We start from the raw sequence: 27,176 nt of genomic DNA, 5'->3' as shown, positions 1-27,176 counted from the left end.
TTATCTACTAGACATATCCATTGTGTCTCCAGAACAATTGTTAAGTGAAGTGGGAAGAAACCAGAAGCAGTGATTTGCTTAATAAAAGTAAACTAGTGTAATTTTGTTATTAACCTCTGCCATGACTGTTTTAAAGTAGAAAGTGTTATAAAAAAAAATGCTGTTCTTAAAAGACCAGTAACATATTTACCAGAAAAAAAAAACACCAAGGCAGTTTTAACTTTCAATTCGCAAAGTCTTTATTAAGAAATTCTCGGCTTGCTCTCCTCTTCAGAAACGTCGACAGGTCGACAATCCATCGTGCGACGCTCGATTTCTCCTTCCTGCCTTCTATAGGAGATAGCCAGGGAGGAGAAATTGAGCGCCGCACGATGGATTGACGCCCTGTCACCGTTTCTGAAGAGGAGCGCAAGCAGAGAATTATTTCTCCATTTTCAGTTTTACTGAATCTGCCCCAAAATGTCAAAGAGAATCCTAAACTTTATACTTATTACAGTAAAAACAGACGTGAAGCTTTCTCAGATAACTAACAAAATACCTGATGTTGTGCTTTGACAGATCTAATAAGAGAAGATCTTTATAGATATTAGTAAGGATTGTGTGAATTACTCATTTATCAGTTAATTTTATTTAAATATTTAGTCATTCCTGATACCATGCAACCACTGACAACAACAATATACTGTATGAAAACATTTATTAATTGTTTTGTTTTCATGTTTTAGGGTCACTCAACTGTGATTGCATTTATCCAGAATGCCAGAGTTCACCAGAATGATGCTATAAAGCAGTTTGTACAATCTTTACTAAACAACAGCCGGCCAGTCCTGCGTGTTTATCCCAAGATGTCTGCCATACATAGCGCTGTTGTTGGACTAGCCATGCATGCTGCTGCTGTTCTCTTACCTGGGAATAATAAATATCTTGAGCCTCTAAGGAACCTGGCATTTTTCCCTGAAAAAATGCAGGTAAATTCTCTATGGCAGCGGTTCTTTATTTTTTTGTTGTTGGTTAATTGATCATATTTTTGCGATTTAACTTTATGGTCTTTTCTGTTTTTAAAGAATTCTTACCTACCGACAATGCCAGAAGACTTGCTGGAAAAAGCAAAAACAGCTGTTCCAAATATGCGCTGGTATGGTAAGTAACATAAAATGATTACTAACTAGCAGTTAGGCAGATTAAAAAAAACAAAAAAACTAAAAGGTTGAACTTGATGGACGTGTGTCTTTTTTCAACCTTACTTACTATGTGTAAGGGGCCCGAAGGCACAGCCAGGGGTAGCGGACCTAGGAGGAAGCACCAGTCCAATAGTTCAAGGTACAGATAAGGATTTAGAAGAAGAGTGGTCGAGTTCAGGCAATGTGGTCGGTTCAGGCAGCAAAGGTTCAGTACACGGAAACAGGCATGGGTCAATACACAGAATCAAGAATTAGAATAACTAGAAGCACACCCAGGAACTCACAAGGAAGAACCTATTGTAGGGTAAAGTCAGCAGTGCTCCAGCATCTTTTATAGGTCTCCTTTGGCGCCAAAACGGACGCAGTGACGACATGACGCTGGTGTCCTCACGCCGTCGTTCTCACGCAGGTGTCTCGACGCTGGCATCTAATCTGACGCTGACACTTCGGCGCTGTCGACCAATCCAACGCCTCTTCTCCAGATTGCCCTTCGTGGCATGCCAGATGGCAGACATATGAGCGACTTGATCATTGGCCGCTGGAACATTGGTGAGAAGAAGATCTTGGGGAAAGGCCATAGGATGTTGACCAAACACACAGGAAAACGGAGATTTATCAGAGGAGGCATGCAATGCATTATTGTGTGCAAATTCGGCCCACGGAAGAAGATCTGCCCAGTCGTCCTGGCATAATGATACATGACAGCGCAGGAACTGTTCAAGTGCTTGGTTGATACGTTCCGCAGCACCACTGGACTGTGGATGATGTGCAGATGAAAACTGGAGAGAGATGGAAAGTGCCTTGCACAAGGATCTCCAAAACTTGGAAACAAACTTAGAGCCTCTGTCAGAAACTATCTCCGCTGGAAATCCATGAAGAAGGAAAATGTGCTGGATGAAAAGTTTTGAGAGTTCTGAATATATTCCAAGTTCTTATGATCAGTAAAGATGGTCACCGGAAGAGACTGCTCCAGCCCCCACATCCGAGGCATCTACTTCAATAAAAAATGGCTGAAGAGGGTCTGGATGTCTTAAAATTGGAGGAGTTGGAGGAAAAGGAGTTTTTTAAATCTTAAAAGGCTTCCAGTGCCTGTGGAGGCCAGCAGTTTGGTCTTCCACCCTTACGAATGAGGGAAAGGATGGGTGCAATCTTGGAAGAAAAACCTTTGATAAACTGCCGGTAATAGTTGGCAAAGCCGATGAAACGCTGAATGGATTTAGTACTGGTTGGAAGGGGCCAATCTTGTATGGTGGATATCTTGGCTGGGTCCATCTCGAAGCCTCTTTGGGAGATGATATAACCTAAGAAAGGTATTTTAGAGGTTTCAAAAGAACATTTCTCTAATTTAGCAAAGAGAGTGTTCTTCCTTAAACGGGAGAGGACCTCACGTACTTGAAGCCAATGTTCTTCCAAGGATTTAGAGAAAATTAGAATATCGTCTAAATAGACAACAACACAAAGTCCAAGAAGATCTCTGAAGATATCGTTTACGAACTCCTGGAAAACATCGGGCGCGTTGCAAAGCCCGAATGGCATGACGAGGTATTCGTCATGTCCATCACGAGTGTTAAAAGCAGTTTTCCACTCATCGCCCTCACAAATGCGGATCAAATTATAAGCTCCACGTAGATCTAACTTTGTGAAGTGACTAGCTCCCTTGAGTTGATCGAATAATTTCAAGATGAGAGGAAGAGGGTAGCAGTTTTTGGAGGTAATCTTGTTCAATCCCCGGTAATCAATACAGGGACAATTCTGGACGAAGAAGAACCCTGCTCCTGCTGGAGATGAAGATGGACGGATGAAACCTCTTAGAAGATTCTCTTGGATGTACTCCTTCATGGCCTTGGTCTCGGAGGGAGAGAGTGGATATGTACGTCCCCTGGGAGGCATGGTACCAGGAAGCAGCTCCACAGGACAGTCATAAGGCCAATGAGGTGGAAGAGTCTCAGCTAATCTTTTACAGAACACATCAGCAAAGTCCAGGAAAACAGAAGGCAGAGATGGTAAATCCATGGAAACAAAAGATAATTTCAGGATGGGTTTATTAGGAATGCAGTTCTGCTGGCAAAAGGAGCTCCAGTGAGAAATTTGAGAAGACGACCAATCTATGACCACATTGTGTAGTCGGAGCCAAGGCAGTCCCAGAACCACTGGTGTGGAGGGGCAATCAATGATGAGGAAGGAAATCTTCTCAGAATGTAGGGAACCAAACTTGAAGGGAAGTTCGAGACTAGACTTGAAGATGAAGGCTGAGGATAATGGTCTATCATAGACTTGAAGAGGCTCAGGTAAGGGTTGTAAAGGAATGGCGTGTCGTTCAGAGAATGTCCGATCCAAGAAGTTTCCTGCTGCCCGGAGTCAAGGAGTTTCCTGCCGCCCGGAGTCAAGGAAGGCTTGAGAAAGGATGGTCTTGGTGGGAAGTTGAATCTGAACAGGCAGAAAAAAACGATGAGAGGAACTGTGGGGAAGAGCATTAATCCCGCCCAGGTAAGTTTCCCCAAACTTACCTAGGCGTTGGCATTTCCCAGCTTCACTGGACATTCATGGGCAAAATTAGATTTTCCCCCACAGTAAAGGCAAAGTCCTGCTGCCCGTCTCCTTAACTTCTCCTTTTTAGCGAGTCAGGCACGTCCTATCTGCATTCAGCAGGAGTAGTAGTAGAAGAAGAAGCAGGTGCAGTAGAAGGAAGTGTGCTGGGAAGCAGCGGTCTCTGGAAGCATAGAGAGGGGGCGCTGGGATACGTGGCTTGGAGGTGTGAACTGAAGACACCGGAAGTGGAGCCAATGGTGGAGCCGGGGTTGCCGGAGAGAGAGCAGACAGCTTGTCCAGAATGGTCGTCAGAGCAAGGCCAAAATTAGACTGCTGAGCTTCATACGACTCCATGCGGTCCGTCAGTCTACGGAAGGCTCTGCCGAAATCCGATTGGGCTTCCTCGGAAGGGTCCATGGCCCTACAATACTGTAAGGGGCCGAAGGCTCAGCCAGGAGTAGTGGACCTAGGAGGAAGCACCAGTCCAATAGTTCGAGGTACAGATAAGAATTTAGAAGAAGAGTGGTCGAGTTCAGGCAATGTGGTCGGTTCAGGCAGCAAAGGTTCAGTACACAGACAAGGGTCAATACACAGAATCAAGAATTAGAATAACTAGAAGCGGACCCAGGAACTCACAAGGAAGAACCTATTGTAGGGCAAAGTAAGCAGTGCTCCAGCGTGTTTTATAGGCCTCCTTTAGTGCCAAAACGGGCGCAGTGACGACATGACGCTGGCATCCTCACACAGGCGTCTTATGCGACACTGACACTTCAGCTACGCGTCTGACGCTCACGTGATGTCACAGAGCTGCGCCCAGGAGGAACCGCATGGGAGACGCCGCCATCTTGGACACCGCCATCTTGGGACGCCAGGTAAGTCTTCCTTACACTATGTTACTATAATTATTCTTAATTACTCGGGTATGTGAGTCCAGTGGTAGAACTAGGTATTTGGGTTTTCAAGGTTAAGTATTTACATGGCTCCCTACCTCTCACTTTGTCACAGAGGGATAAATGCTCTATCTATTGCAGGGGCCCTCGCTGTAATTAGGTACAAATATGGGATCTTTTATCCAGAATGCTTTGGACCTGGGGTTTTATGGAGAGGGGGATTCTACCAGTGTGGATTTAAGCTATCTTTTAGTACAATATATTGTATTATTACAGGGAAAATGAAAGACCTTTTATACAATTGAATTATTTGCTTAAGATGGCCTTCCCATGATTCTGTGCTTTCTGGGTATAAGGTTTCCGGATAAAATGTCCCAACAAATTAATAGAGTATGTTTTTGGTTATGATGTACATTAGAATAATATGCTGTAGTTCATTTGGCGAATATCTTACATGTGTGGTAAGGTGGCCTTGCATATTATAATATTTTTAAGCAATTTAGCTAAACTGCTTTCCAGGAAGTTCCAAATCAGAAAATCCAAATATCAGATCTAAACACAAGCCATTTTTCATAGTAAGTTAGGTTGAAAAAAGACACACGTCCATCAAGTTCAACCTGAAGTCTTTATATAACCTGCCTAACTGCTAGTTGATCCAGAGGAAGGCAAAAAAAAAAAACCCAACTGAAGCCTCTCCAGTTTGCCTCAGGGGGAAAAAAATCCTTCCTGACTCCAAAATGGCAATCTGACTAGTCCCTGGGTCAACTTGTACTATGAGCTGTCTTCCATATTGTCGTCTTGGGGGACACAGGAACAGTGGGGGTTAGCTGGTACCACTAGGAGGCAGGACACAACAAAGTAAAACTAGCTCCTCCCCTGCTAGCTATACCCCCCAGCAGGCAGAGCCCCAGTTCAGTTTTTTGTTGTGTCCTCAGGAGGGAGGACGTAATTTTTATTTTCTACAATCAATTATTTTTTCTACTTGGAGAGGCCCAGGACCCCTACTCTGTCTAGTTGGTCACTGTAGGCACTCTTCCTACGTGGGAATGTCTCCGGGCTACTATGTGGTCATTCTGCCACCATCCACCCAGTCTGCTTATCTTGTGTATTCCTCCACAGATGGAGTGGATAAGACTGGCCGGATGACAAGGAAGGGAGCTACAGAACTGCAGCATGTAAGTATGTGCAGCTAGCTCTGACTTCCATTTCTGCCTGTGAGTAGCATTTAACACTGCGCCTGCAGTGAGGCCTTAGTATTCTACACGGCGCATCACAGGGAGAGTATTCGCAGGGCCGCGCCGAGGGAACATCCTTCGTGATGGGCGTATTCAGGGTGGAAGAGAGAGTATTAGCCACTAGTTGTTCGCGCCGCAAGGACGTACTGTTACCGGCACCCGGAACTGACTCAGTCAGTACATTCGCGCCTCTCAAGATTGTGCGCCTGACAGGAAGAGCTGCCCCTTCCGGTTTGCGCACTTCCTCCCTCTTCACTGTGCACTCCGGTTGGCGCCAAAGGTCACTGCGCTGATCAGGGCAAAGAATACACGGCGCATCAGTGGGGTAGCTGCTGCTACATAACCAGCAGGGACACTCGCTCTGAGTCTCCTCCTGCCTGCCTCCTCTACCCACCGATTCAGGAAGGTTCCAGAGCAGCCCACCACTCATCTCTGTGGATAAGGCTCCCTATCTTCAAGCCATTTAGGCTTCCAGGTATTGTCTTACCATGTCTGAATGGGCGAGTGAGACCCTTTTTACCAGGGGGGGGGCACATCTGTAAAGTACTTAGCTTGTGCTAAATGTCGCAAATGTTTAACTAGGGGTCACAAGGAACCCCTTTGCTCAAATTGTAATTCATCGGCTGTTAGTTCTGATCCCCAGGCACTGCTCATCCTCAAGGGGTTCAGGCTACCCAGGGACAGGCAGGGGAACCCTCCACGGATCCTCCCCCAAAGGAACCTCAGGAAATGCCGCAATGGGCCTCCCAATTAGCTACCGGAATCCCTAAATTAGCTCAGTCCCTAGACAAGCTACTATCACGTCTTGAAAGCCGTACTATCAAAGCCGCACAAAAGAAGAGCCCCACCCTCTTCTTCTGAGAACGAGAGTGATGGCGATGAACCCGATCAGTCCCTTCCTCCCCCAGACCCAACTCTCTCTGAGGAAGAGCTTTCCCAGAGTGAACAGGAGTACGAGGGAACCCCGCTCTCATTCATCAGAGGCTATAGACGCCTTAGTGTCTTCGGATCTAGCCACTCTCCATCTCCAGGAACCAGAAGCTTCTTCAGGAACTTCTAGCTCCTTGTTCAAGAGACACAGTAAGATGTCTCCAGTTTTCCCCGCTCATTCCCAATTCGATCAGATAATTCAACAAGAGTGGGGTAAGCCCGACATGTGTTTCCAACCGAACAAGGTTTCTAAAGAACTACCCCTTTAGTTCCGAAGTCGCAGAGAAGTGGACTACACAACTGTCCGTGGATGCTCCAGTGTCAAGACTTTCTAAAAATACAGCGTTGCCATTTCCTGATGCTTCATCCTTCAAGGATGCAATGGATAAGAAACTCGAAAGGCTTCTTCGTTCAGCATTCTCTGCGTCTGGCACTACTCTTCATCCAGCCCTGGCCACGGCATGGGTTAGCAGAGCCATCCAAACATGGTCAGACTCTCTCCTGGACACGATCCAATCGGGGGTTCCACGTCATGAACTATCCTTTCTGGCCTCACAAATCAAGGAAGCAAACGACTACATTTGTGAAGCATCTCTGGACACCGTCCAGGTCATCAGCCGCACTTCTGCCTTAACGGTGGCTGCTCTCCGATCCTTGTGGCTAAAACTGTGGTCCGCTGATATGTCTTCCAAGAAATCCTTAACTTCCATTCCACCTACCCTTGCAGGATCCCATTCTCCATTCAAAGCCAGCAAGTGTCAACTTGACGGCGTGGCTATTGAGACCAAAATTCTAAAGAACAAGGAGTTCTCTAACGCAGTGGTCAAGACTATGCAAGCAGCCCGGAAACCAGTCTCGGCCACGACCTACCATAGAGTGTTGAAGACTTACCTGAATTGGTGCAGTCAGAACAACAAGGACTCTGAACGTCTTCACATTCCAAATCTGCTTGAGTTCTTGTAGAAGGGCCTGTCCATGGGATTGTCGCTGGGATCGCTTAAGTCTCAAGTATCAGCCTTGTCGGTGTTGTTTCAGAAAAGATTGGCCTTCCTTCCTGACGTCAAGCCCTTTCTTCAGGGTGTGGCACATATGGCCCCACCAATTCGAGCCCCGTCCTTTCTCCCGAAGGTGGTCTCCTCCTTTCACTTGAACTAGGAAATTACTATCCCTACTTTCTGTCCTTCACCTTCCAATCCTAAGGAAGTGGCCCTTCACTCCCTGGACCCGGTCCGGGCCCTAAAATTTTACCTTCACAGGATACTAGAGATTCGAAAGACGGACGCCTTTTTCGTCCTTCCATCGGGCCACAATGTGGCACTCAAGCTTCTAAAGCTACCATCTCACGCTGGATAAAGCAGACCATAGAAAGAGCATACACAGCGCAGGGACATTCTCCCCCACGGGGACTCAAGGCACACTCTACCAGAGGGATGAGCACTGGGCCTTCTGGAACCAAGCCTCAGCCGAACAGCTGTGCAAGGCAGCAACGTGGACATCTATCCACTCTTTCACAAAATTTTACTATTTTGACATCTTTGCGACCTCTGACACCTATCCTTCCCTCCCTATGTTAACAGGACAGCTTTGGTACGTCCCCACTGTTCCTTTGTCCCCCAAGACGACAATGGAGAAAAGGAGATTTTGTGTACTCACCGTTAAATCTCTTTCTCTTCAGTCTCTTGGGGGACACAGGACTTCCCTCCCTATATAGGGTTTTTTTTTATCTACCAATCAGACATGTTCTGTTCAATATCAGTATTCTGTCACTGAGTTAGGTTAGAGTATTCCTCTTTAAAGTTTCTGATTAGTGGTCACGTTATGATGATAGGACCCTTTGGTACAAACTGAACTAGAGCTCCGCCTGCTGGGGTGTATAGCTGGAAGGGGAGGAGCTAGTTCTAGTTTTGTTGTGCCCTGCCTCCTAGTGGTACCAGCTAACCCCACTGTTCCTGAGTCCCCCAAGAGACGGAAGAGAGAGATTTAACGGGTGAGTACACAAAATCTCTTTTTTTGCATACCGCAATTATCTCTTTTGTTAAGGCAGTGGCAGTTGCTGCTCACAATCTCTGACCGTTTAATCTTGTGAGCTGCAGAAAAACGTACTTTACTTGTTTTTTTGATTTTTTTTTAAAGTACATTTTATTGTTTTAACAAACACAAAACAAATGTCTTGTTTTATTTTTATTCTAGTTTGTCCGCAAGGTCATTACTGTGCAGTTGGAGAGGTAAGCAAAAACAACTAGGTAGGCTTGATGTTCAGTCAGAAATTATGTACACTAAGCATATATCTATATAATCAGCTCTGAAAGTGTTCTTGTACTCCTCAAAACTTCTTGAAAAGGTGCAGAAGGAGATCTTATCATGGGCAGTAAAATGAATGGTTTAGTAATTTCTCTACATTGAAAAAGTTTTTGGTAAAAGGGAGAACACTTATTCCATCAGGCAACACGCCTGTTGAAGGATACTTTTTTTTTTTTTTTTTTTCTCTTTCAATATTTTTATTCGTATTTCACAGTCAGGGAAAAAAACAGATATACTGTTGAAGGATAGTTTAATAAAACTCTCTGGGCCTAATATAGCTGATCAATACCAAGGTTAAACTTGTTGAAACATATACATATTAACATGAATAACATAAAATTTATTTTTATGCATGTTTAATGACTGTAAGCATTTAAAATAGTTACTGTACATTTGGTACTGGCTATTTATTGATAGTAAAAAGGGTTGTTCACCTTCAAACAACTAGTCTGATAGATCGCCAGAAATAACAACTTTTTCCAATTACTTTCTATTTTCTATGTGTCATCATTTTTCTAATATTGAAGTGTAAAGTATATTTTTTTACCTTGCAAAGCAGCTCTGGGAGGGGGGGTCGCTGATCCTTTAAACTGTTCTAACTTGATACATTTAGTTGATACATTTCTTAACTTTGTCCCTGCTGAGCAGAATCTCTGTAGTTTCATTACAGGCAGCTGTTGGAATACAATAGTTGCTAATACTCCAGAGATACTGCTGAGAAATGTATCAACCATATGTATCAATTTAGAACAGTAACAGTTTAGAGTCTGCACCTGAATTACTGAGCTGCCAGACTCAAACACCACAGACAGGAAAATTCAACTTAAACTGGAAAAACTGGAAAAACAGTAAAAAATAAATAATAGAAAGTAATTGAAAAAAGTCTTTATTTCTGGGGAACAATCGGAAAACAACTGAACTGAAAAAAGTGTTTGGAAGGTGAACAACCCCTTTAACATTTTAAAACATAGCTGAAAATGCTACATGTATTGGACTGTCAAAAGAAACCGATGTATATTCTAAATTTCTAATATAATTAGTCAAAAATGTAATCTATAAAGGCTGGAGTGAGCGGATGTCTAATAGAACAAAACACTTCCTGCTTTCCAGCTCTCTAACTCTGAGTTAGTCAGTGACTTTAAGGGAGGCCACATGAGACATATGTGTTCAGTGAGTTTGCAATGGATTCTTAGCATGCAGGTCAGATTCAAAAGCGACGTGCCCCCCTCAAGTCATTGATTGGTTACTGACTGTAACCAATCATTGGAAACCAAGAGAGTAGTTTTCTGTTCTGTTATGTTAGACATCCAGTCACTCCAGCCTTTATACATTACATCTTTAGCTAACTATATTTAAAACATTTTTTATTTTACACGACCTATTTACCCAGTTTTTATTTTTACTGAACAATTCCTTTAGGAGCAAGCCCAAATCCACACATATACTAAATGCCCAAATCCAAGGTATTCATTTTCTAAACCGTTACATATCTGTCAAAATCAGCATTTAGTGGTGAGTCTAGAAGCCCCCATAGGCTTTACTTCCTTTTATTAATTACTGCCATTGTAGCTCATCAGCACACTTTCCCTGTTACTCATGCAGCCACAATATAGTCCTTCCATGATGTTTTGCCCCACCTTTCAGTCTTGGCTGCTCCCAAATACTGATTGATAGTGAATTGATAGTGTACTATACTTCTGTTCTGTGCCTCAACTAGTACCTATTTCTGTTTCATTATATAATCACATACAGTATATATTACATGACATAATCCATACTATTATTAGTCAAATAAAAATACCATATTTTACTCAAATGGAGCAATAACATACAAATCCAGCATCTATCCTGTCATATTTCCAAAACTAGAATCACATGAAATGTTTGCATACTTATATAAGAGGTTTGAATGAGAGTGATTTATCCTTTGCCAGTAGAGCAACTGTTTCCATTGGTTAATTTTCGTTTATCCTTATGGAGTCCTATCACCACCTCTTTGTTGTTCTTCAATTGTTCTGTACTCTTGTATGGTATACTTTCTTAGATTTGTATTATTTTTCTATGCTACATAATGTACATCTCCACCTCTATATGGGTAAAACAGAGAAAAAAATGTTTTGTCATTCCTTTCGTGTTCAGGGTTAACCAATTAAGTAGGCACTAGTTCACACTTTTTCTCTTGTGGTTTTCTTAGGTTTAAGACATTATGGGCAGAACATACCTCTATAATATTTATTGTGGCTTGATTAGGGGTAAGGACTATATATGTGTTAGAGCTGTCCCTTGAATATCATAAGACTGAAACATTGACACCTTCATAGTACTTGTGGACACTCATGAAAGTGCATCTTTTTGCCATGTGCCTGGCCTTACAGATATAGTAGAGGCATTATAAATATCTAGACAAAGGACGTCCACACTTTAAACCCACCTACAGAGGTTGAAATATAGAATCCCACCCATCATCATCATAGGCTCTAAATGAAGTTCAGCAATAGCTTTAGGATTTATGGAGTAAGGAGTCCTCGTGATTTTTTTTAAAAGGGTTGTTCGCTTTTAAGTTAATTTTTAGTGTGATGTACAGTGATATTCTGAGACAATTTGCAATTGGGTTTAATTTTTTTATTATTTATAATAATATAAAAATATTTTTTAGTTATTTAGCGTTTTGTCCAGCAGCTATCCACTTTGCAATTTCAGCAATCTTGTTGCTAGGGTCCAATGTACCTTAGCAACCAAACAAAGAGTTTTTTTGAGAGACTAGAATATGAATTGGAGTGGGCCTTAATAGAAAAATTTGTAAGAAAAATTTGCAAATAACAATAGGTGTAACCTTACAGAGCATTTGTTTTTAGATGGGGTCAGTTACCCCCATTTGAAAGAAGGCATGTGATTTAAAAACTATAAAAAAGAAAAAATGAAGGCCAATTGAAAAGATGCTTAGAATTGGTCATTCTATAACATACTAAAAGTTAACTTAAAGGTGAACCACCCCTTTAATACACCATGTATCAAATTTAGAGGTGAGTGTAGTAAGAGTAGAGTTGAGGTACCAGTGATTCTGGCTGAATGTGAGTTAAGGACATTGCAGGGCAGGATGATGTAGGAAAGTGGCACTTTTGCTAAAACTGTTTTACTCAGCAGCAGGGTGGAATTAAAAGTGGGGACAAGGTCTGTTATTGGCAGCACTTGGGGGAAGGAAGTTGGACATACATGGAAGAGAAACCCTCTCCTATGCCTCTGAAAGCAACTCATAGGACATTTGGTAGTAGTAGTAGTAGTAGTAGTTTGTTTGGAGTGTAGTTAAATTCTGATACAACCCAGGCAGTTTTTACAAATTGTACAATATAAGTATGAATTTTATTTTTTACAGTGTGGTCAGCCAATGCAAACTAGCCGCTGCATTGACTGTGGTGCTGCAGTTGGAGGCGAGCAGCATATGCCACATGCAGGATTTACTGTGGTGAAGTAAGTTTGATTTAATAGGGAATTGTAATTGTATTTTACAATTGTTATGTCTGGTATGTTTTTGGTTAAAAGTATTTTTAACTAGTGCATTTTTCTCCGCTTTTATGCAAAATTTGTAACTGCATACATTGTTTAATTGATTTTCAAATGGTAAGTGTTATTGCCATTACAAATGCTAAAAGGAAGGTCCCTTAAATATTAACTTTTAATATATTGTATACAGTCATCTTTATTTTTAATTATGTACTTGGTTTTGTATAATATAACTTAAACTATTATTATAATTTGGCTTTAGGATTGTGACTCTGAGATGATTAGCAACCCTGGCTATCAGATAGCCTTTTGAATTTCAGGTTTGGCATTAGCAGAACAGAAAAGTTCAAAATAACAATAAATAATTAAATGGACAGTGTAAGACAATAGCAGTGTCAAGATTATAGAAGTAATCTACCCTTATAAAGGAAAATGTATACCTATATTGCCTGATTAGATTTATAGCTCAAGGAACTTTGCAATTATTGTTTATAAACTTTTTTATAAGCCATGGCCTACATATTTTAGATATTTCTATATATATACTTTTCACTTAAGAATTAAACTAAACAATGATTTTAATGTTTCCAACCAGTGATCAAGGTGACAGAACAAAGACAGGACATATATTGGGAGATCCAGACCATCGGGGAGCAGACATTGCTTCAGACAGAGGATTAACTACACCAGTATATATTCTGCTGCGGCTACTGACTCATCTGTCAATGATCTTAGGAGCTGAAAAGAATATGCAGGTGAAAGCAAATTTCTAGTTACTGTTATATGCCACTATTTAAAGGTGTTGTTTACCTTCCAACACTTTTTCCAGTTCAGTTGGTTTCAGATAGTTCACCAGAAATAAAGACTTTTTCCAGTTACTTTCTATTTTCTATGTGTGAACGGTTTTCTAATATTGAAGTGTAAAGCGTTTTTCTCCTTTCTAAAGCAGCTTTGGGAGGGGGGAATCGCTGACCCTGTAAACTGTAATATAATAATTGATACAATAGTTGTTAATCTCCAGAGATGCTCCTGAAAAATCAACTAAGGGGGTTATTTATCAAGGTCCGAATTTATCTCAATATCAACTGCTACAAACTCTGATCTAACCCACGCTTATTTATTATGAAATTTTCCCGAAAATTACCTTTGCGGGAAAAGCTCAGAATTTCACACAAAATTCCTCCGAAAGCTCCGAAAACATTGTGAAATTGCCCGAAACCCCCTGACACAACCAAAAATCAATGGGACTGTTCCCATTAACTTTTATGCAACCTCTACAGGTTTGAGATGCCATGGTTTTACATTCGGGCTTTTTAGCCCTCGGGGTTTAATAAATTCCGAAAAATGTGATTTTTTTTTAAAGCCTATTATAACACAAAAGATCAAAAAAAATTTGGATTTCGGGGAATTTCGGTCATTCGGAGCTTAGTAAATAACCTATAAAAGTGTTTGGAAGGTGAACAATCCCTTTAAAATAATCATTGCTGCTTCCAACAGTATGCCCAAAAAATACAATTACACTTTAAATTGCTGTTGGTGTATAAGTGTATACAAATTTATAGTTGCTTACAGCTTGCATTAAGAACATGTTAACCCACAAAGCTTTCATTTAGAATGAGCACTCATTATGCAATAATTATTCCCCCCTACTCATATTAAATTTAAATAGTGCTTTACTGTCTGCACCTCTTAAAATGAATAAATGCTGTGGCTACAACCTCTGAAAACAGGGAAACAAATAGTAGTGTTAAAGAATGAATGGCTCTTTTATAATTGCCTTTGCATTTTGTTTAATTTCCCTATCACTCTATTTTTAAAACCACTTCAGTCAAATGTTTTAGGTCCCAAGCACTTAGTCAGGATTAGGGTTGCCACCTTTTTGGGACAAAAATACCGGCCTTCCTATATATTTATCTTTTTTCCTTATTAATAAAATTGGGATCAACCATCATTTTTACCGGCCAGGCCAGTAAAATACCGGCCAGGTGGCAACCTTAGTCAGGATGCTGCCCACTTTTTCCTGTGGGAGCGCACAGCAAACCAACTTCCTAAAGTGCTCCTTAATGCATCAAGCCAAAAATGACAAAACGTACCCTGGGAATCATGCAGAAATTTTAGAAAATTTTCAGTGCACATCAATATATCATTTGCCGTTTAATCTGCTATCTGCATCCTTCAATAACACCTCAAGCCCACCTTAGACACAAATCCTGGTGCTGGATATGGTTGCCTCTGTATAAATCCTGCTTTGGGAATAGGCAGTACCTATTTGCCATCTCTAACATCTTAGTGTTGTGCTAAAATTAAGCAATCCAACACAATGGTAGAGTTTCAAAAGAAAAACTTTTAGATTAAGGATTGCAGTGTTCTATAATACTTAATTACCTTTCTATAATGATTTGTAGAAATATCTTATTATATCTCTCCCACACAGAATATACGGAACATTTTAAATCCACAAGTACAAGATGTTGCATTGTTCCTTTTACGACACATTACAAGAGACCTGGAGCTTCTTAAGAAAATTCTTGGAAAGAGTGCTGACGAGACCACCATTGTAGTCCATCTCATTCTCTGCCAAATACCGAGAAGCTCCCAGCAGCCAGGGACATGTAAGTCCATTCAGCTTGTATTCTTGCATGGATAATAAGACCAAGTTTTTATGAACATTTGGTTCAGAAGTGTGTGTATGTGAAACACATTGTCACGTTCGGCACCCTATATCCAGAACCCAAGCTAAGCTCCCTGGTCTCGGCTCTCACTTCTGCCTTTAACCGCCGCCTTTCACCTCGGGAGGAGCCATCGGCTAATTGGATGCTGCCAGGTCTTAGCAGAGAGAGGAGCAAAGCTAACGGTTCTGGACTAGCAAAGGGTCACCATCGTCTCACCAGGATACTGAAGGAAGAACACCACCAGAAACAGGCAGGCCGGGCCAGCACAAGCAGTTAGAATAGTCAGACAGGCCAGAATCAGGATTAGAGATCGTAGAATAGTCGGAGGACAGGCAAAGGTTTCAGGATTGGAGAGGTCAGAGTAGTAAGCAGACAGGCAATGGTCAAACACAGTAGATCAAACAGGAATCACTAGGAATAAACACCCAGGAACAAGCTAATTGAACCTAACAATGGGCAACTTGCTGAAAAAGAAATTCCCCTTTTAAACTGTTTGAATTTCGCGCCATTGTGCGTGACGTCATCACGCCGGCGCATAAACCCGAAAGCGCGCCATAGGGAGACCGGCACTCGAGGAGGAAGGGGCTGTGCAGCGGGCGTCCACGCCAAAGGAGCGGCGGTGGACCCCGCTGCCCACTAGACCACCAGGGTAAGTCCTGACATCAAACCCCCCTCTAGGAGGGGCCACTGGACCCTCAAGCTTACCAGGAGATCTGGGATGGGACTGTCTCCTAAGGTGGTCTACCCTGGCATCAGACTTGACCAAACTTGACATGATTGTTGGTGGACCTGTATGGCTGGTTTTAACACAGAAACATTAAACAGGTTGGATAACAGAAATATCTCAGGTAACTCAAGGTGGACAGAGGTTGGGTTTACAATTTCCACAATAAAGTATGGACCTATAAATTTGGGCCCCTGCTTAAGAGCTGGAATTTTAAGTTTAATATTCCTTGTGGATAGCCAAACCAAGTCCCCAACCTGAAATTTGGATACTTCCCTATGGGACTTATCTACTGCTCTTCTCTGAGCGGATGTACCTGTCGATAGGGAACTACATACCCCAGAACGAGACTTAGAAGGGAGTTTCTCTAAGGAACTAACTGCAACCATTAGAGTGGAAACTAGACATGAATCCTTGCACTTGGAACCCCACTGAATAATCTCCCCAGTTACCCAATCAATGTGGGGGTTGTGGACCTGTAGCCATGGTAACCCCAGAATTAACTGGGACGAGGAACCATCGGGAATGTGAAAAGCTAATTTTTCACAATGCATATTGTTCACACACATGGATAATGCCTTGGATTTTTGGGTTACCAAACCTGACCCCAGTGGGCTTTTATCAATAGCAGAAATCCTCATAGGAGGTGTGAGGGTAATAAGGGGAATATTATACCTTTCTGCGAAGGCAGCATCTAAAAAATTTCCCCCAGCCCCAGAATCCACCAAGGCCGAAACTGTAACTGAACCCCCAGGCCAGGATAAAACTACAGGTACTAAGTTTTTTGAGGTGAATTGGGGAGAGGAAATCTCTCTACCCAAATGGAGCTTCCCTTCTCCACATAGGTTTCGAGAATCTCCAGGCCTCTTGGGACAATTTTTAAGGAAATGCCCCTTATCCACACAATACATGCATAGACCCAGGGATTGCCTACGGGCCCTTTCCTCGGGAGACAAGCGTGTAGCCCCCAATTGCATGGGTTCTCCCTGAGGGTTAGGAAACGAGGGAGTTGATGACTCATCATTACATGTAGTAGGGAAATCTGTATCCCCCTCAGCTCGTCTTTCCCTTTGCCTCCTATCAATTTGGATGGCTAACCTCATGAGGTCATCCAAAGTGGATGAAGGAGGGTAATTAACCAGGCTATTTTTGACAGATCTAGAAAGACCCACCCGGAATTGACTACGAAGAGCTGTATCATTCCACCCCGTCTCAACTGACCAGCGGTCGAATTCTGTACAATACTCCTCAATAACTCTTTTCCCTTGACAGAGTTTACGAATAGCGGAATCGGCAGAACTAGCACGATCCAGGTCATCGTATAACATGGCCATGGTAGCAAAAAATGCTTCTAGGGATAAACGGGCAGGGTCAGAGGGGGGTAATCTTAGTGCCCAAACTTGTGGGTCACCTTGTAGTAAGGTCATAACGAACCTTACTTCATCCTCACCAGTAGGGAAGTTGTGAGGGAAAAAACGGAGGTATAACTTACATGCCTCTTGAAAAACAAAAAATGTACTCCTATCCCCACTAAACTTATCAGGAAAGGGGATTTTTGGGTCATGGGAAAAACCTCTATTACCCGGATTAACGGACGGAACAGACCCCTCAGGAATCTCAGATTGCTGTGCATCCAACCTCTCGGAAAGAGACCGCAGACCTTGAATAATAAAGTTCTGCTTCCCCTCTTGTTCATCAAGGCGCTGGAGGAGGGCCAAATACAACAGTTCAGTGGTTTGCGGAATAGCGGGAGCTTCTTCCATTTTCTTCCATCTCATGGGCCTGTTGTACTGTCACATTCGGCACCCTATATCCAGAACCCAAGCTAAGCTCCCTGGTCTCGCTCTCAATTCTGCCTTTAACCGCCGCCTTTCACCTCGGGAGGATCCCTCGGCTAATTGGATGCCGCCAGGTCTTAACAGAGAGAGGAGCAAAGCTAACGGTTCTGGACTAGCAAAGGTGCACGATCGTCTCACCAGGATACTGAAGAACACCACCAGAAACAGGCAGGCCGGGCCAGCACAAGCAGTTAGAATAGTCAGACAGGCCAGAATCAGGATTGTCCTGACACACATCACCTATGAGGTATTGTAGGTGGCATAACCTAATCCCTAGTACCTGTACCTATGTGTGTGTGTGTGTGTTTCTCTCTCTCTGCAAAGAATGCATGTGTGTGCAAATCACCTCACCTATGAGGCCCCTACTGGTGCTGTAGGTGGCATAACCTAATCCTAAATGCATGTACATATGTGTGTGTGCCTGTCGCTTGCTTCTGTGAAGAATATTTGAGGAATACTTTGTCTTACTTTTATTTCATAAAATACATAGAATTATACAAATGTAAATATTTTTTACATTGAAGGATTTGGCCAAAAAGGTTTTTTATGTTCTTTTATTTTCAGGGCCTGTGCATTTTGATGAAAAATTGTCCACAAAAAATGGAAGGAATAACTGGGAAAAACAAATGGCAACAATAATTGAACCCACGATTCAAGTAACTACATTGTTTTTGTAAAGTTATAGAACACTTGATTTATTAATTCTGCTTTCTTCCTGGTAATAAGCACAGCAGTTTACCTAGCAGAAGGCAGCAAAGGTGCGATCATGAAAGGGAAGGGAACAAAAAGATGTCAATAGAGCAGATGCAGTTGTGAGAAATTGATACTTCACAAACTTTTTTTGTGAGAAATGTTAAGAAAACATTTATAACATTCTACTATTAAAATTCTTATGGGATTGAGTGCTGCAGAAAGCATTTATTTGGTCAACTGTACAGCAGCTGGACAAATTTTCTGTATTTTATTCCATATGGTGGAATATATAAGGTACTTTGATCAGACCCTGATTTTATACAGTTCATAAGAGCAGTTCATAATGCAAAGTGCAAAGAAAGAGGTTCAAACCAATTTGTTTTTTGGACCCTGACTGCAATTAGCACCCTAGGTTCAGGCAGAGCTGTATAAGTTAAGGGCAGCCATTCATAACTTGCACGTCATTTAGGCATGCAAGTTAGCGAGTAGCAGAGCCCTGTTCGTACTGCCTTATAATTATGACTTTACATTCACCTTTAAGTTAACTTTTAGTATTTTCAACTTCTTGTTTATTTTTTTTTATAGTTTTTGAATTATTTGTCTTCTTCTTGTGAGTCTTTCCAGCTTTAAAATGGGATCATTTACCCATTTAAAAAAATGCTCTGTAAAGATACATATTTATTGTTATTGATACTTTTTTAGCACTCATATATCTATTCAGGCCTCTCCTATTCATATTCCAATCTCTTATTAAAATCAATGTATGGTTTCTAGAGAAATTAAGACCCTAGCGACCAGATTGCTGAAATTGCAAACTTGAATAAAAAGCTAAATAACTCAAAAACCTCAAGTAATGAAACATTAAAACCAATTGCAGTTTGACTCAAAAGAACACTCTCTACATTATACAAAAAGTTACATTTAAAGATGAACAACCCCTTTAATTGAAATTTGTTGCAGCTTTACAATAAGGGGCATATTTATCAAGGGTCGAATTTCGAATTGAAAAAACTTAAAATTTGAATTCAAATAGACCAACCGAAATTACGTCAAGAGTTTTGTTTTTTTTTTAACAATAAGGTCAGTTTTCGATCAAATAGGTCCGTATTCGGGCGAATTTGAATCGAAGGAATAGCACATTCGATTTTACGTTTTTCCCAAAAAAAAACTCAGATTTTTCAAAGTCCACCAATTGACTCCAAATAGGTTCTTGGAGGTCCCCCATAGGCTTATACAGCAATTTGGCAGGTTTTAGATGGTGAATGGTCGATTTAGATATTCGAATTTCCAAATTTTTTTTCAAATTCAAATCGAATTTGGACTATTCCCTAGTCGAAGTAAACAAAAAATAGCTTGAAATTCAAATTTTTTTTCATTCGAAAATTCACCTTGACCTTTGATAAATCTGCCCCTTACTGTATGGGTTACAGAATAATTTTTTTTCAAATGTTCCAAGTTTTGTAACTTTATGAGAAAGTTAGGAGGTGGGTGGGGGTCAGTCCGTCCTGTATTCAAGGTGTGAGGCAGGTATATGCACTCTGAAACAGAGCACAAAGAGTGCATGTCTGGACACATATCCTTATAATTCAGACATACTGTAGATTGTGCTTTAAGCACCAGAAATCCAGAATGCCTTGATTGATATAATGGCTGTGGATATGTTTCTTATAGCAGTTTTTTTGTATACAGAATTTAAACCAGATGCTTTTGGAAGTGAATAACTACATTAGAAAAGATGAAAGAATAAGTTCCAACCCAATAGTAAAAATAGTGTATGGTGACCCATTAATTAATGGTGATCCAATGACCTTGCCAGAAGACAGTGATGTACATTGTTCCAGAATTTGGAGTTGTCGGAAAAGGATCTCCATTGAGAATTTACGCCATGTAGTTCAACAAAAAAATGGCAAGGACGTTCTTCCATTATTATGGACCTTCCTGGAGAAAGTAAGTACACAATACATTCAACACATGGTAACATAGTAAGTTAGGTTGAAGACAAATGTCCATCAAGTTAAACCATTTAACTCTTATTTTAACCTGCTTAACTTCTAATTGATCAAGAGGAAGGCAAAAAAAAAAAAAACATTTGAAGCCTCTCCAATTTGCCTCAGAGGGGGAAAACATTCCTTCCTGACTCCAAAATATCAATCGGACTAGTCCGTGGATCAACTTACTGTAAGCTATCTTCCATAACCCTGTATTCCGTCACTTGCTAAAAAGCCATCCACTCCATCTTAAAGCTATCTAATGTATCAGCCTGTATGACTGATTCAGGGCGAGAATTTCACGACTATCACTGTAAAAAAAAAAAGATTCCAAATATTTAGGCGGAACCTCCTTTCTTCTAATTGGAATGGGTGACCTTGCATCAGTTGGAAAGACCTACTGATAAATAAAGTATTAGAGAGATTATTATATGATCCCCTTATATATGTGTACATACAGTAGTTATCTTATCACCCCTTAAGCACCTTTTCTCCAGCGTGAACATCCCCAATTTGGCCATTCTTTCCTCATAGCTAAGATTTTCCATACCTTTTACCAGCTTAGTTGCCCTTCTCTGTACCCTCTCTAATTCAATAATATCCTGTTTGAGCACTGGAGACCAAAACTGTACGGCATATTCTAGATGGGGCCATTTAGGGTATAAGTCGCTTGGATATCCCAGGTGCATGACTTTACATTACTGATACATTACTTACAATACCCTCCCCTAAGTCATTAATGAACAAGTTAAATAAAAGTGGACCCAATACTGAGCCCTGATGGACCCCACTAAGAACATTACTCCCAAGTAGAGAATGTACCATTAACAACCACCCTCTCTATCCTGTAGCCAGTTTCCTATCCATGTGCAAATGAATTCATTAAGCCCAACAGACATTTAGAAAGCAGTTGTTTGTGGGGTATGATATCAAACACTTTGGCAAAATCCAAATAGATCACATCTACTGTTCCCCCACTGTCCAACATCTTACAGTGGTGTGAAAAACTATTTGCCCCCTTCCTGATTTCTTATTCTTTTGCATGTTTGTCACACTTAAATGTTTCTGCTCATCAAAAACCGTTAACTATTAGTCAAAGATAACATAATTGAACACAAAATGCAGTTTTTAAATGAAGGTTTACGTTATTAAGGGAGAAAAAAAACTCCAAATCTACATGGGCCTGTGTGAAAAAGTGATTGCCCCCCTTGTTAAAAAATAACTTAACTGTGGTTTATCACACCTGAGTTCAATTTCAAAGGTTATAAAGCCATTTCTAAAGCTTTGTGACTCCAGCGAACCACAGTGAGAGCCATTATCCACAAATGGCAAAAACATGGAACAGTGGTGAACCTTCCCAGGAGTGGCCGGCCGACCAAAATTACCCCAAGAGCGCAGAGACAACTCATCCGAGAGGCCACAAAAGACCCCAGGACAACATCTAAAGAACTGCAGGCCTCACTTGCCTCAATTAAGGTCAGTGTTCACGACTCCACCATAAGAAAGAGACTGGGCAAAAACGGCCTGCATGGCAGATTTCCAAGGCGCAAACCACTTTTAAGCAAAAAGAACATTAAGGCTCGTCTCAATTTTGCTAAAAAACATCTCAATGATTGCCAAGACTTTTGGGAAAATACCTTGTGGACTGACGAGACAAAAGTGGAACTTTTTGGAAGGTGCGCGTCCCGTTACATCTGGCGTAAAAGTAACACAGCATTTCAAAAAAGAACATCATACCAACAGTAAAATATGGAGGTGGTAGTGTGATGGTCTGGGGTTGTTTTGCTGCTTCAGGACCTGGAAGACTTGCTGTGATAGATGGAACCATGAATTCTACTGTCTACCAAAAAATCCTGAAGGAGAATGTCCGGCCATCTGTTCGTCAACTCAAGCTGAGGCGATCTTGGGTGCTGCAGCAGGACAATGACCCAAAACACACCAGCAAATCCACCTCTGAATGGCTGAAGAAAAACAAAACGAAGACTTTGGAGTGGCCTAGTCAAAGTCCTGACCTGAATCCTATTGAGATGTTGTGGCATGACCTTAAAAAGGCGGTTCATGCTAGAAAACCCTCAAATAAAGCTGAATTACAACAATTCTGCAAAGATGAGTGGGCCAAAATTCCTCCAGAGCGCTGTAAAAGACTCGTTGCAAGTTATCGCAAACGCTTGATTGCAGTTATTGCTGCTAAGGGTGGCCCAACCAGTTATTAGGTTCAGGGGGCAATTACTTTTTCACACAGGTTTGGATTTCTTTTCTCCCTAAATAATAAAAACCCTCATTTAAAAACTGCATTTTGTGTTTACTTGTGTTATCTTTGACTAATAGTTTAATGTGTTTGATGATCAGAAACATTTTGTGTGACAAACATGAAAAAGAATAAGAAATCAGGAAGGGGGCAAATAGTTTTTCACACCACTGTACTTCATAATCTTACCTCATAATGCCATTCACTAGAAGTGAATGAAGTGAAGCGATCCCTTAACAAGCCTTCAAATAATTTTCCCACCACAGATGTCAAACTTACTGGTGTATAATTGCCAGGTTGAGATCATAATCCCTTTTTAGATATTGGAATGACATCATCTTTTTTCCAATCCATAGGTACCATACCAGATGAAAGTGAATCTGGGAAAATCAGAAATAAGGGCTGGTCTAAAACTGAACTAAGCTCTCTTAGAACCCGGGGTGTATGCCATCTGGCCCTGGCGCCTTGTTTACCTACATTTTTATTAAAGCTTTATGAATCATATCCTGAGTCAGCCACTGACTAGATTGAGCTGAGGCATCAGTGCAGCTATGAAGTGAGCCTGGGAACTCTGACTCCTCTATTGTATACACTGAAGAAAAGAACTGATTTAGTACATTTGCCTTTTCTGTATCTGTTTCAACTTATCTGGTACCATTATTTAATGGAGCAACACTCTCAACCTGCATCTTTTTACTATTAATATACCTAAAAAACTTTTTGGGGTTAGTCTTAGCCTCAGCCGCAATGCGCTCCTCATTTCCTTTCTTTGCCTTTTGGATTGCTGTTTTACAACATTTATTATAGTGTTTATAATCATTAAATGCAGCTTCTGTTCCCACAGACTTTCGTTTTAAAATGCCTTTCACTTCTTTCCTTCTATATTAAGCCACATAGGGTGACTCTTAGTGCTTCTTCATTTACTCCTTAAGGGAATAAATTGAGAACAGTAACGATTTAAAATTTTAAATGACAACCATTTCTGTTAGCTGAAAACATTATGCCCCAATCTATGCTCTGAAGGGCAGCCCTCAAGGCACTTAAAATTCTGAAATTCATGGTTTTTGTTGCCCCAGTGTAAATTAGTTTTTTTGCACCAGACATTAAATAATATCACATTATGGTTACTATAACCCAGGGGTTCAATTAATTGTACATTCACTATATGTTCTGGGTCTTTAGAGATCACTAGATCCAGAATAGCATTTTTCTGGTTGGTTCCTCAACATCTTGTGCCATAAAATTGTCATGCAACAAGTTTATAAACTTGTTCCCATTAACTGACCTGGCAGTACTGTTGCTGCAGTCAATATCTGGGTAATTAAAATCCCCCATTATCATTACTTTCCCCAAAATAGCAGCCTTTTCTCTTTGCATCAGGAGCTTAGCCTCCTCCTCACATTCATTAGGGGGTCTATAGCATACTCCTACAATTAATTTGCTGGACTCTTTACAATTGGTGAAGAGCTCCACCCATAAGACTTCTGCTTCCTCATTTTCTAACATCATCTCCTCCTTTGTATTAGCTTTTAAATCCTGCCTAAAAACAGACATAACGCACCTCCTTTTCTATTGCCTCTGTCCCTCCAAAACAAAGTATAGCCGCTGATATTAACTGCCCAGTCATGCGACTCATTCAGCTAGCTAATTAATATACCATGAGCACCATAGTATCCATGTAAAGAGCCAGAAAGCGTATGCCTTTAGAACAGATGAGCTAATAACAGATACAGTAATGTGTTTTCAATTTGCAACAGATTTTAAAATCTGATTCCATTTGTGTCCAGCCAGTGATGTGGTCTTTTTTCTGTTTGATAGGAATCTGAACTCAGAATGGTAAAGCACTTGGCAGAAATCTTAAATCTTCAAAAAGAATTAATTAAATATTTTCAAAACTCCAGCCACATGGAACTTAAGACCATAAATGATTTTTTAGCAAGCATACTTTCAGGTTTGTATTGCAACATTTGTTTCAGCAGAACAGTAGCAACTTGGACACTTTTAACGCTGTCACCCTCTCTGCAGATGGGGCTCGGCACATCTTTGACAAGCGCATAAAAATGTTTTTGTTAACTTGGAATAAACTAAGGGATTCAGTATATGCGAACAGTGAGTAACCAGACAAATGCAAAATACTTGCTTCCTTTTAATTACTGTACTTCATTACAGCTTTACGTCTTGGTAACATCTAACAGTAAGAATATATTCTTATCAATGTTTCAGGTGACATTAAACTTGCAAAAGAAATGTGTGATTCTGACCTTACAGAGGAGAGTGCTTTTGAATTTATATTGCCTCGTCGACGTGGTAAGGGGCTGTGTGCTACCGCCTTGGTCAGTTACCTGATCTCTCTGCACAACCATTTTGTCTACGAGGTGGAAAAATACCTCAATGATGAACAAAAGTATGCTGTGCTTTATATTTTTTCATTATAAATTACTGTTGTTAGTAAAATTTTTACAATTATACATTTTATAATTATTCTTATTTTTTGTACATAATTTATTTGTAATTGGAACACTTTTAGGTACTCTATCAAGGCTTCAGATGTTCTGGATGTTCATGTGATTGGCTATGATTTGGAAAAGGATTTAATGCCTATAATTCTATCCAACTGCCAGTATAGTGTGGAGAGTGGGGGTGAGACATTGCAAGAGTTTGACCTCAGAAAAATACAGCGGCAAATTACAAACCGCTTTCTTCAAGGAAAACCTTTTATCAAGGTTATTGTAAGTAGCAACCAAAAAAACCTTTAATATTTAAGGAAAATATTCTTTGCAGATAAGTACAGTTTCGTTTCTAATAATGTAGATATTATATACCGATTCTATTTGTATTTCTGTATTGCCTTAGAAAACCACATCATTTTTCAGCCAGTTGAAATGACATCTGCCACTGAAAGATAAACAAGATCTTTTATATCAATAATGTCTAGTAGTAAGGTTTATGCTGCTGCATTCGCCTGCACCATCTGCCCCGGGGTTTATTTTTCAAGGCAAGACCTGTTTTGACCTGTTAAATGTGTTTCCAGTACAGGGCCAGGCGCCCCCCCCCCCTTTCTGTGTGTCCTAAGAAGAGAGGGGAGAGCAACGTAGGGGAGGGAGGTACCCCTAGTTCCGGCCCTTTAAATAGTAAAAAAAAATTAGGGATGCACTGAATCCACTATTTTGGATTCGGCCGAAACCCCTGAATCCTTCGTGAAAGATTTGGCCAAATACCAAACCGAACCCTAATTTGCATATGCAAATGTGCAATTTGTTTTCCCCTTCCATCCCTAATTTGCATATGTAAATGTGCAATTTGCATATGCAAATTAGGGGTGGAAGGGGAAACATTTTTTACTTCCTTGTTTTCTGACAAAAAGTCACGTGATTTCCCTCCCCACCCCTAATTTACATATGCAAATTAGGGTACAGGGGCAGGCGTGCAGAAGGACCGAATCCTGGATTCGGTGTATCCCTAAAAAAATGCATATACCTGCAGTACAAAGACAACATTAAATGTTGAAACAAATGTTGTGTGTGAGCACAGTTTATTGCGGCACCCACAAATGTCAAGTTAAAACTCTGCCTTCTCTAGGCCCAAACACTTTTAAAAAAAATACTAAGGCAAAGTGGAAAACTGCCCAGTGGCCTGACAAATCAAAATTTTAAATTATTTTTGAAAATCATGGATGCCATCTCCTCTTGGCTAAAGAGGAGAAGGACCGCTGTGTTATCAGCACTCCGTTCAAAAGCCAGCATCCATTATAGTATTGGGGTGCATAAGTGCACATGGCATGGGTAATGTGGGAAGGCACCGTTTATGCCATCTATAATTTTTGCAATCCTTATCTCCGTCTCTGAGTTCTATGTACTGTACTTATATAGAGGTGTGTTCTACATGGAAAGTGTAGTGTAGCAAAAAATTGTTGACAGTCACAGTTAAATTGGGTGTATGCAAATGACATGACATGTTTTTTCACATTATCTCTTGATAGCAGTCCTCTTAAACATCTGTGCAGTGTATACTAATGTGCTTGTATTCCAATTTTAGGGACTGCCAACTTTTACCCCATCACACGATCGTAACTTTGAGAACATATTTATGGATGTGAAGAAAAAACTATCTCAGGTATGAATAATAAAAGGTAGAAGAGGAGGGCCCACTTTCCTCAATTGTAAACCTTACTTGCAAATTTGGTAAGACATAGATAGGCACCTTGCACCCCATACATAACAGGAAATTGGCAAAGTGCTGAAATATGGCATACCAATGATGACAGTTGCAACTTTTTCTGTGAAGGTGATTTAAAAATGTATATAACTATAATCTGCAACTTGTGTCCTAACATTGTGGTTTGGAAAGAGGAACATTTACCCCTTTCTCTGAAGACATTTTTCTGAACTTCCATTCTTCCCTTTTACAGCAGTGGTTTGGGGTGCTAGACAAGTACCTCTTCTGCCT

At 40.8% G+C, this 27,176-nt stretch overlaps 1 protein-coding gene across 3 annotated transcripts in view; it reads left to right on the top strand.

Moving 5' to 3' along the window:
- Positions 1-27,176, top strand: part of LOC108700992 (E3 ubiquitin-protein ligase RNF213) — a 167,727-nt gene that overhangs the window by 135,797 nt on the left and 4,754 nt on the right. For all 3 annotated transcript variants that reach the window (XM_018235090.2, XM_018235088.2, XM_018235089.2), the window contains 13 exons: positions 726-968; positions 1,065-1,140; positions 8,956-8,990; positions 12,440-12,534; positions 13,163-13,322; positions 15,002-15,179; positions 18,366-18,457; positions 20,184-20,441; positions 24,549-24,681; positions 24,756-24,839; positions 24,954-25,134; positions 25,258-25,459; positions 26,766-26,843. In XM_018235090.2, coding sequence (XP_018090579.1) covers positions 726-968; positions 1,065-1,140; positions 8,956-8,990; positions 12,440-12,534; positions 13,163-13,322; positions 15,002-15,179; positions 18,366-18,457; positions 20,184-20,441; positions 24,549-24,681; positions 24,756-24,839; positions 24,954-25,134; positions 25,258-25,459; positions 26,766-26,843 — 1,815 coding nt within the window. The remainder of the gene's footprint in view (positions 1-725; positions 969-1,064; positions 1,141-8,955; positions 8,991-12,439; positions 12,535-13,162; positions 13,323-15,001; positions 15,180-18,365; positions 18,458-20,183; positions 20,442-24,548; positions 24,682-24,755; positions 24,840-24,953; positions 25,135-25,257; positions 25,460-26,765; positions 26,844-27,176) is intronic.

Source organism: Xenopus laevis, chromosome 9_10L (genome assembly GCF_017654675.1).
Source record: "Xenopus laevis strain J_2021 chromosome 9_10L, Xenopus_laevis_v10.1, whole genome shotgun sequence".
NCBI classification, from domain to species: domain Eukaryota; kingdom Metazoa; phylum Chordata; class Amphibia; order Anura; family Pipidae; genus Xenopus; species Xenopus laevis.
Note: the sequence above shows the minus strand (reverse complement) of the source record. Positions and strands in the feature narration are given on the sequence as shown.